Here is an 11167-nt window from a genome sequence, read left to right on the forward strand (position 1 = left end):
TGGGAGATTTTCCCTAATCGGTCGATTAGCGGAACGCATGCTATATTTTGGGTATAAATACGTGGGTTTTCGATGGAAACTCTAGTTATTCGAGTGGGTTTACTGTGGATTACTTTAGACATGGCCAAGACCAGTTTATGTCTGGTACCAATTCTCTGTCAATTTCTGGGACTACATGCCGCTTTGCTAGACTCTCTACTTAATCAGAGTACCATTTACTACCTTAAACCATCAGCGGATGTTTCCCTAGAGACTGTGGATCAGTTGTCGTCTGCGGAATCTGTCAAGTTGATTGTGCACGGTTACCTGGGATCGCGCACCCATGGCTCTATAATGCCTCTGAGAAATGGTGAGAATTCGGAGAGCAAAATTCCTATAAGATATAGATATCTAACTCCTTTTTTAATACAACAATCCCGAAGCCTATACTGCTCAGGGATATGAGAATGTTTTGGTGGCTGACTGGGGTCCTGTGGCCAATTTAGATTATCCCAGCTCGCGGTTGGCTGTGAAGAAGGTGGCTCGGATTCTAGCCAAATTATTGGAGGAATTCCTTCAACGCCATGGGATCTCTTTAGAAGGAGTCCATGTCATAGGACACAGCTTGGGAGCTCATATTGCAGGACGAATTGGACGTTATTTCAATGGATCTTTGGGCAGAGTTACGGGTCTGGATCCGGCTCTTCCCCTCTTTTCAAGCCGATCGGATGACAGTTTGCACTCGAATGCCGCTCAATTCGTGGATGTGATTCACACGGACTATCCTTTGTTTGGGGATATTCGGCCTCGAGGAACTGTGGACTTCTATCCAAATTTTGGACTGGCTCCACAGCCAGGCTGTGAAAATGTGGATGTTGTTGCTGCCAGTAAGCTACTCCACGAGGCTTGTAAGCTCGATAGTGTTTTCCTATTTATTGTTTTTCATATTTTGTATACTTTTAATTAGATAGTTGCAGTCACAATCGAGCAGTCATGTTCTACGCTGAATCAATTGGAATGCCTGAGAATTTTCCAGCGATTTCTTGCAGTTTGACGGCCATTAAAAGTCGGCGTGTTGAGGACTGTCTAAGGGAAAAATCAAAAACTAATACAAACCCAAGTGAATATCAAACTGTTTTTATGGGCGAACATGTTAATCACAGGTTAGTATTAATTTTTGTTACAATAAACACAAATTTCACAACAATATTTCACTAGCGCCACCTTGTACTATTATTTGAAAACTAATGGAGCGCCACCCTACGGCCAGGGCAGGAACTCACATTTCTGATTTTACTTGTCGCACTTATGTACAGATGGCGCTTAAAGCCGGAAGACATGTATAGCTTCAGAAATAGATGTCGCCACCTAACCACCTATATTGACCCACATTCTACAAAGAATATAGTTTATCATAATTCTTTAAACCTATAATCATTTAAAAGTAATTCATAAGCTTTAATAGAAAAGCTATAGTTTTTGAGTTGTGTTAATGCAAATTTATTACGTTAAGGAGACATGAGATAGCTTAAGCCTTTCCAGCACATAAATTTAGTCTTGTAAAATCTCCCTCACCCACCAAAAGAGCTAATCATCTTTTATTTCACTAAATTCCTGCTCAATCAGCAAATGAATTTCAATTAGCTGCGACCATCATCCTTATTAGAACCTGCAATGAAAAGTTCCGCAAGCGCAACGGCTCATAAATCACATTCAATTTATGAATGAAGAGAACAAACAGTCCCCCTCTTCGGATTCTTCGGATACCTGGATGCTGCGGATGACTGCGGACCCGGGGGTTATTTATGGGCCAATAACTTTACAACTAAACGCTCATCTACATTTAATGGCGATAATTTTTGACGCAATTCGAGAGGCAGACACGTCGGCGGTCTCGGGCTTCCTCCTCTTGGATCGGGGATCCTAACTTGCAGAGGAGTTGTTGGCCTACAAACAAGAGGAAGCAACCGCAGAAGATAAGGCAAAACACTTGACACCTCGGCGTCGGTGGTGCGGTGGCTTGGCGATTCGGTGGTTCGGTGGTGCTTCTTTCCTCTGCGCCGCCAGCGGCCAAATACACTGAGAAAACACACGCATAATTCATAGGCGGAATTAAACTTATAATAAATGCTTCAAGTGGCGAGTTCTGTTTACAAACAATGGTTAAATATGTTAAATATTTTTACAAACCCTTGCAAAATCATAACTTAATAATTTTCTCTCAGTGCTGAGAATGCGTGAGGTGAGTGTATAGAAGGTGAGGCCAATAAGAAGAGCACCAATGAGACTGAGTAAACAAAGGCAGCGATCGTAAATTCCCAGTTAAGAGGCAAATGCCACTAAAAGGAGTTGGAATGCTGTAAATTTGGGGATTTCGAGATGGCAACAGCTGGCTGTCGATCGGAAATCCACCGAGAACGCAAGCTGAAGGTGGGTGGCACAGGTGCTGCAGTTGGATCAAGTGTTCCGGTGGCTCGGTGGTCAGTGGTCGGGGATCACCCTTCATTTAAGTCGATCATAGATCATTGTATCGTGCCGCAAATCGATTTCAGGCTCCATTAGCCGCCCTGCACAGGAAACTCGCGCATTTGCTGCCAAGCTTATGTTTTGTTTTTCCCCAGCTTTTCCATGGTGAAAATCCAGCAAGTTAGCCGCTCTATTGATGCTCGGTCAACCAGCGAGTTTCTGTTTTCCGTTTCTGTTTGCTGAACGTTATTTCTTTGTTTACCGAGTGCCGCGCGCCAAAGTCTGGACTATTTTTTTTTTTTTTTTTTTCTATTTTTTTGGGTTTTTGCTCTTCTCATATGCGTTCTCAATATTTCCATCATTTCCCTTGACGCATTTTCCCCATTTCCTCGGCAGTCCGCTTTTTGTTCTGCCACCACCACCTTCCTTCCCTGAAATTTGTGTCATGCGTTGGCTTTTCCTGTCCGCCACTCGTTTTGCTTTTTTCTCTGGCTTTAATTTCTGTTTGCTGGGAAAGTAAAACAAAGCGAGAGTTGTTGACTTTTGATTCTGGCGATGGCTGAATGGCTGAATGGTTGGGTGCCTTGTGGGTGGGGGTCGTCTCCGGTTAAGCGGGGTTAAGCGGGCCAAGAGGGCCCTTGAGAGGGTACGTGCCAATGACCAATGTTCCGCTCTAATTCATATGCAATATGAGCTCGGGAGAATTCAGGGGGAAAAGGAGAAATAGTGTTTAACTTCATAAGTGTAAGAAAGTACAAATCAACATAATCCCTAAAAATGAATTTAATAAGTTTTATAATTAGACCAACGACTTGATTAATTTATAAATTCATTAGCGAGCTTAGAAACTGCATGCTTATATAAAAATACACTTTTTCTTGCGCCAGCTTATTATCCTTTTAGCCTGTCTGTTCTGTATGTTTAACCCCTGCGCTGTCGTGTTTTAACTTATATAATCCCTCACATGTTTTGACACATTTCTTAATGGCACCCCACACACGGACACTCGCCCAAAGATACAGGTAAAAAAGGTGGAAAAAAAGGAACCCAGAGGCAAGACAAAATGAACAAATGCAAATACAAAGCCGAGGAGACAAGAAGAGAAATGATATTGTAATTGGCAATCGTTGTTGTGCATAAATCACATGCATAAATTTCCGACCTGAAGGCATATTCTACAAAGGCGAAAGACCCCCACCTTATCCACATCCTTATCCCTCTGCAGCGCCTCCCCTGCATACAACGTCGTTAGTTGAACTCGAATGTTTTCCAATTGGAAAATTTTTCATTAACTAATTGAACATTTTATGGCTGCCGAGGAGGGGAAATGGAGCGCGGCCAGGATATGCAAGGAGTCGCGGAGAGGGGCTACAATGGCGCCAATATTGAATGGCAAACAGAAAGGAAAACCCCAGTCCCCATTTTCCCCATTTGCCAGCTTGCCACCTCTCAAAAAAACAGGCCATGGCAAGACAATGAACGGACAATGTTAGACAGCCAGGACACGAAAGGACGATGGCCCAAATGGGCAAACAAACACAGAGGAACATCGAGCTGACATCCTGGTGGTTGTAGTGTAAGTGTGTGGTGTATCTGTGTGTGGCCACAATAATTTACGAGCACACGCTTCGCTTCCGTTTTACAGATACTTTTTGACTTTCGGGGAGTATCTGGATTGTTATATGTTTTAGTAACGCCTAAGGGTATTTCCCCGTTCGTATAAAGGAAATTTGTAAAAACCAATCAGCTAATAAATGTATATCACTAATTCAAAATAATTTTTCAAGGTTTTTAGAGTACATTTTTCTACTTTATTATTTAAATATCTAATAGTATTTACGCATTTGCTTTTATGAATATTCAAATACCGATTTATTGTTATTTTTTTCGCCATATATCAAAATCAATGTGCCCTTACGGCGCCAATTTATTGAACTATCGTAAAAATTTGAATATTTTTTAGATATTTATGGTTTATATTTATTGTCTTAACACATTGGCGTATCGTTACATTTGCGTAAGTAAGTTTTTGAAAATTTTCCACGAACTTTCAGACGTCATAAGGTCTGGTTCATCATTATGGCGACGGAGGTTTTGTTCTCCCTTTAATATACAAATAATGTTGGAAATTTGCATAACTGTCTGGTCTGGTTTTGGACTGGGTGTCTTCTTCGGTGTTCCCAACCGACTCTTCTCCATTTCCCTCCCTTTGGCGGTCACCCATTCCATTATCCTGACGGATATTAAACATTAGCGCGTGCTGGACACATCCTCGGCCACCCGACGACTCCTGCCACCAAAAATAATTAAGGTGAAAATTGCTGTCGACACGCAAACCCCAAACGAATCGAAAAAGGGACAAAGGTATGAAGCCAAACTGAGGCAAAAACCAAAACTGAAAATACATTTTTTGTGGATCAGAGACTCTGAGAAATGACCAGAAAAATGAGAGAAAAAAGCAGCTGATAAACCGGACGATTGGAGATGACTAATGAAACCTATTAGCCCTGTGACAGATGAGTTAAAGACGCTGGGAGCTGTGACCGCGATGATGGATAAGCTCATTAAAGACAAAGACCCCGGGATCATTACCGAACATTCGGTAGCGGCTCCTTCTATGCTGACCCCCGGATTAATTGAAATCCGCCGGTGGTCAAGCATTTTCCCCTCCAAAATCAAAGTGATAAGCTCATTTCTGACATTTTCTTTATCAGTCTAGTGGAGTCGAATCAATCAAGTCAGCAGACTGAGTCCATTCACGGCGTCTGTGGGCACTCGGAAATTCCACTGGCGCTTCAAAGGCTTCGGCATCCGCTGGTTGAGGAAGAAACTCCGGCCATAGTCGACGGGTTTCAGTCTCCTCTCATAGCCCTCTGGCAGATCATCCACATGACAACTGATCTGCAGATACTCCAGGGAGTCGTTCGCCATCAGTTTTTCTATGGAGCACTTTCGGGGGATTAAAAAGCAATAAAATGACCTTAGAGTCTAGCTTACATTATCTGCCAGATGTACAAAATCGTCTTGGATCTTTTGAATTTCTTGACAGCGAGTGGCTAGAACGGCTGCTTAAAACACATTAACTTACAATATAGTAATCCATTTTTGTTTCTAACTAAAACCTTACACTCCTTTCTGTAACTGTCGATAAGGCCCTGAGCTAGAAAGGATAACGCAACGAATAGCAGCGCTAGGCACCGTGAATTTGGACTCATTTTGGAATTTCGTTCAATTGAGACTCAAGACTGTTTGTCGAATTGATGAAATTGTAAGCACTAGAAACAAGGCCACTCAGATGAAATAAAGTCAAAATATTATTTTTGCGACTAAGTGCTTGGTTCTTCTCAAATTGTTATCGCTGTTTAAAATTATAAAATGAATATGTAGAGATATTATTTTAAGAATCTTCTTAGATTTTGCCTGGTTTTCTCCAGAAATCAGTTCTTATCAAAACCAAACAAAATGAGTTTAGGGCGAATTGGCGCTAATCAAAACCTCTCGGCTTTTGCTCTGGAGCTGGTAAACTTTTCCAATTGGCCATAAAAATCGACAGAAAATGGTTTGACGAAGAGCATCGTAAACGAAAACAAATAGATAAGACATTTTATAAGCACTTCTCAACAAACGAATAGTAAACAAATAGAAAACGCAGGCCCTTATATGGAAATTTGGCCAGAATTTGGGTTCACCAAACAAGTTTCATAATTTGCATGTCGCATTCGAAGAAAAGTTCTCGGCATTGATAAACTTTTCCGATTCGCCATAAAAATCGATAGAAAATCCTATGGAAATTTTCGGCTTTCTGTGTCAGTGCCGAATATCGAATATCGCATAATGTCTGAAGTCTGGCCGATGTCTGCGATGTCTGACGTGTGCTGGTGGGTTTCTGGGCTTGGCCAGATTATTGTTACTTTTATGATTCAATTTCACACGAATTTGTATTATTTCGGTGCAATTGTTTTGTGCGTCGTCGCATTTATGGTGTATCAGTGGTTTATGGTCTATGGCTTTTGGCTTTTGGCCAAGGCAAAGCGTTCGGAGAGATTTCACAATCCGAAAGCCGAAAACCGAAAACCGAGGGACTTGTTAGCCCAATTAATAATTATTATTGGCCGTAGTTAGAGGAGATGATGAAGTCTTTGGTGTGGGAGGCCTTGGCTTTCTCTGCGCCTGCCCACAGCCGAGATTTAATTAATTGCCGCGTAAAATTAATTTCATTTCAATTGTGCAGTCGCATCATTAGCAGTTCGTACCCCCCGAAAATAGTCGCGACCCGAAACCTGCTGAGTAAGCAATGATATCGTTTGTAAGTTTTGTAAGTTGCCCCCATGCCATCGACATCCCCGATCCCCAGACACTCTCAAGTGCCATATCGTTTCTACTTCGCTTCGAGTGGGCTTGAAAGGTGATTAACGCGATCATAGAAATGATGTCGGAGGAGTACCGCACTGGGGGCTCATCTTTCCAACACCTGAAGTGGTACAGGGAAACGGGAATTTAATGAAGCACTCCACTGGGAGAAAATATCACAGATACGCACTTTATTCAATTTAACATTAAAAATTAAAATGAAAGTCCTAAAGAACTTTTGTGACTAACGGCTGTATAAGCATCTATGAATTAGTATATTAACAGATAAAACACTATGACTTTTGTCATGAACAACTCACGCGTTCAATCTTATTTGCCCAGAAATTGAAAGCGATCGAACCAATAGGTAATAGACTCTCCATTGTGGCAAATAATGGACGTTATTACTATCAATAACAATAAAAATACTTCGAGACCTCTAATGTCAATTTTATTAGGCAGCAAAGGATGAATCTTTAAGATAGTACGGGGAGGTTAGTAGGATATAAACAATAAAAGAGTGATTGTATTGTGATTGTTCATTTGCTTGTTTGTTTTGAATATAATTAATCTTTTCCTGTACAAGTTAAAACTGATTTGCGAATGATATAGTTTTTTCTCGCTGTGTCGTAGATCGTTAGATGCTTAGATCATGACTCTTTCTTTCTGCGCTTGCGCACGCGCTAAATGTCAAAAAAAGTGCCCATGAAGCTCGGGAAGAATCAGCCGCCTGCTGTTCGCCGCCGCAGCCCTGCTCTCCGCCATGCCACGCCCCCCGCCCTCACCTGAAAGTGACACGCCCTCAGGCGGTCCGCCCACTTGGAACATGTCGAATCATTCATTCAACGCAACGAAATGTGGGCTGCGAGGTGTTGAAAGGCGAGAGGCGAAAACCGAAATACAAAATCCGAAATCCAAAAGGCATTTTGTGTGCATTTGTAATTTGTGGAGCTGCACACAGCACTGCGCACTGTCATTATTTTCTGTAACATTTAGCAAAATCATTAATAATTGTTGCCGCCGCTGCAGCGACACAGATACGCACTTAAAAATTGTCAGACGACAGTGACTATGCCTTGGTGTTAACTTGATTAGCATTCGCATAAATTCGCATTCGCAGTTGCATCTTGGCCGCATTTGCATAGAATGCACATTTCGGGGACCCAATTATTCGGGTTAACTAAAAGTCTTCTGATCTCGATCGCCTGAGTTGTTAGATGGAATTCGAGGTGGCCCTGCCCCAATTCCAAATCCCCTGGCTGAGATTTCAATTACCCTCGCATTATGCAAACAAATAAATTCGAGCGATAAGGTTAAGCCGAAGAAATTATGAAAATATTTCCCAGAAAATGCGCAGACAAAACAAATTGCCGCGTAATCTCTGGGACCCTCGCTCTTGGAAGAAATAACAACTCCAGGTTGACAATGCACGGCCCGAATAAATCGGAATCATTTGGGAACTTGTCCTTCTTTATCGGCAAGTGCCGCCAAGTGGAATCAATCAAGCGGAGAACCATTTCCTTGGAGGCTCTCAGATCGTGTTTTTCATTTTATTTCGATTCCGATTTCGAAGCGTGACAATATTTTGGCCACAATTCAAACGAACTGATCTCGAGGGTCTTCGGTGGGCAATTAATCATGTCGAGCTGGCCGATAAGTTCTGCTCGGTCGAGTGCAGTGAATTTCGGGGGGAGAGTCCTCGAATCTCCGGTCTCATAACAGGTAGTACCCTCGACATCGATCTTTGTGTGAGGTAAGAGCTGAGGGGCTTCCATAAATCCCGCAGATATCGCTGGCGGGAAAATCAATTACTCTGCAAGGATGTGCGCCTCCAATTTGAATATTTATGGTGAACTGATCGGATCTTGACATAAAAGCGCCAAAATTAATACATTACAGGTTTTTTTTTAGGTGAATTTTGGAAAAAACGTGAGTAAGGAGGATATAAAGGATATATATTTCACTTATAAAGGGAAGTAAGTAGAGTTTAAATGTAGAGTTTAAATAAGTTGATTACAGAAAGATCTAAGGATGGTATGTCGTATATAAAACACGTCAATATTAAACAAATTTTAGTTTTATGTGCATAAAAATCGAAAAAATTGTCCAAATATGAAAAGTTATACCTTGTTGTGCTCAGATCGTTATCCTTTACAAACATAAATCAATTGGTAACAAAATCAGAAAAAAAATTTTTTGACCATTTTCGCAAATTTTGATGATGGTACCCCTTACAAAAAAGTCAAAATTTGGGTGAAAATTTTTTTTTTCAAAATCTTTTGAAAAGTGATTTGTGTTTTTTTCTTAGGTTGTCAGGAGCAAAAAACAGTGCTTCTTATAGCGATGTGTCTTAATTTGACTTAGTTATAGCATAATAAAAACACACTGAAAAACACGTCCTTTTGTCTTTGTTGTGAAGACAAGAAAATTGCCCCATTTACTTTAATTTAACTTAAACCGCCATAGATATTCTAAAGCACCTTAATCATAATATGCATATTTAAATCCCCAGAGCGTTCATAGCTTCGCACTCGACCGCTTCATTCTAGGCCAAAAGCGTTATAAATTGGCTGGCATTTGTCAACCGGCGAACGGAGTCAAGTACGGGCTTGGAAATGTGTCTTTGGCATATCTCACGGATGCCAAACGTAACACAAGCAGCTCGAGAGCAAACAAAAGCGCGAAGACAAACAAATTCGAATGTATCTGAGTATCTCGGCTTGTATCTGTAGACGTCTGCGGTGGCATTAATAGCAAATTTGCACGAAGTCAATAGCGAAAGCCGGGGAATACTACAGTCAATTATCGGTGGCGTCGAATATGGACGAATGTATCTGCGAGATACGAGATACTTTCGTATCTGAGTAGGTATGTTGATGTTTTTGTTTTTCCACCTGCGTGTGGCGTTGCTGTTGTTTTTTCCACTTACTGCCACCGTGTACGCAAAAGTGTCTCGCCCTCTCTTTCTAACCGCATGCCCCGTCCCGCTCACTCATTGTATCTTGTATCTCGCGTCTCTCGCTCTTTTTGTCGACCGCCGATTGGCTGGCTTTTGAGTCTGCGCCGCTTTCCGGAGAGGCCACACCTCTAAAAACCCCCACAGAAAACCACGTTTGCGTGTTATTCCAGATACTTTGGGCCCCCCTGCACCAACCATTTTACCCCCCCGCGCGGAAAACATAAACTTGTGGCTCCCTAATGGCCAAAAAATAAGGAAACCAGGGGGATGAGTCGAAATGAAAATGGCTTTTATGTGTGGCGTGCGCTGGGGTAATTTTATGATTCAGGGAATTACACAGGGAAATGACAGTCCTCGTTCTTCTTTTGCTTTCCACCTGGAATATGTAGATACAGATACCTTTTAATTGTCGCTCTATTGATTTCCCCCAAAGAAAGCACATAAGCTGACTTAATTTATGCTTTAATTCTATTTAATTATGTTTTTTTACCATCTAAAACTGCATGAGGTCTATGAAAGATTCGCGTGTTAGCTGGACAGTTTTTATTTTTTTTTAGGCTCTATCTAAAATGTGTCAAACCTAATGAACGGTGTAGTAAAGCGGTTTTAATGGGGGAGGTTCTGTTCGGGGATTATGCTTTGTATGTTTCTGATTTATTACTCCTTAAAAGCTACCAATTTTATACCTTCAGTTAAAAAACTTATAAAAAGTATAAAGATTTAAGAATGAGGTCCTTAAAAGGTCCTTTTATCCTTTGTCGGATAAAAGTTCTTTACAGAAATCAATTAAATGAAATCGAAGCCATATATGTACATAGATTTTATTACAACTATCCTTTTATACAAATAAACATTTAATTGGAAAGTTCTGTAAATTTTAAAGATTTTCTAATTAATCAAATAATAATAAAATTGTTATTCTAGAATTAATATTATTTATTTATTTGTTACTGAATATTCCATAAAGGACTTAAAAACTTTAATTTCTAACCTCCTTGGCCTATTTCGAGATCCTTTCAGAACAGTGGTTACTGTTTTTTCACCCATTACCACCTCTACCGCAGGTCAAATCTAAAATGGCGAATTCCAGGCGGTTCATTCAATTAAAATCGATCGCAGCTCTTATACTCCAGTGCCTCCAATAAGATCAGCTGGCTGGAACACACCTGAGAGTTGAATATAAGAGCGACAGATCACCTGGGCCGAAAGTGGCGGAGAGCGATCCAGGTGAGCGGAACACCTGGTGAGCAGAGTATCCGACAGATACAGATACGAAAGGTGAGCGAGAGCGGCGCAGAGCGGGCAGTGGAGGGTTAAGCGGCGGGGGTTAAGCGGCAGCTAGCTGACTGGCTTTCTGACTTTCGAGGCTCGTCTGCGCGAAACCCGCGCTCGTCCAATCAGTACGAACTCGGT

At 41.4% G+C, this 11167-nt stretch overlaps 2 protein-coding genes across 3 annotated transcripts; one reads left to right on the forward strand and one right to left on the reverse strand.

The window, feature by feature from the left end:
• Positions 1-67: 67 nt before the first annotated feature.
• On the forward strand, positions 68-2117 carry LOC117141058 (lipase member H). 2 transcript variants are annotated; one of them, XM_033304346.1, is made up of 4 exons: positions 68-349; positions 423-887; positions 947-1142; positions 1198-2117. In XM_033304346.1, the coding sequence occupies exons 1-4, from the start codon at positions 73-75 to the stop codon at positions 1268-1270; spliced, it is 1011 nt and encodes a 336-aa protein (XP_033160237.1). In that variant the 5' UTR covers positions 68-72; the 3' UTR covers positions 1271-2117. The 2 variants fall into 2 exon arrangements, with proteins under 2 accessions (XP_033160237.1, XP_033160238.1); XM_033304347.1 differs by having other exon boundaries at positions 423-866.
• Positions 2118-5134: 3017 nt separating this feature from the next.
• LOC117140881 lies at positions 5135-5729 on the reverse strand. The gene is made up of 3 exons (XM_033304023.1): positions 5573-5729; positions 5443-5510; positions 5135-5394 (listed from the first exon to the last, which is right to left on the reverse strand). The coding sequence occupies exons 1-3, from the start codon at positions 5658-5660 to the stop codon at positions 5179-5181; spliced, it is 372 nt and encodes a 123-aa protein (XP_033159914.1). The 5' UTR covers positions 5661-5729; the 3' UTR covers positions 5135-5178.
• Positions 5730-11167: the final 5438 nt, after the last annotated feature.

The sequence above is a fragment of the Drosophila mauritiana genome, chromosome 3L (assembly GCF_004382145.1).
Source record: "Drosophila mauritiana strain mau12 chromosome 3L, ASM438214v1, whole genome shotgun sequence".
NCBI classification, from domain to species: Eukaryota; Metazoa; Arthropoda; class Insecta; order Diptera; family Drosophilidae; genus Drosophila; species Drosophila mauritiana.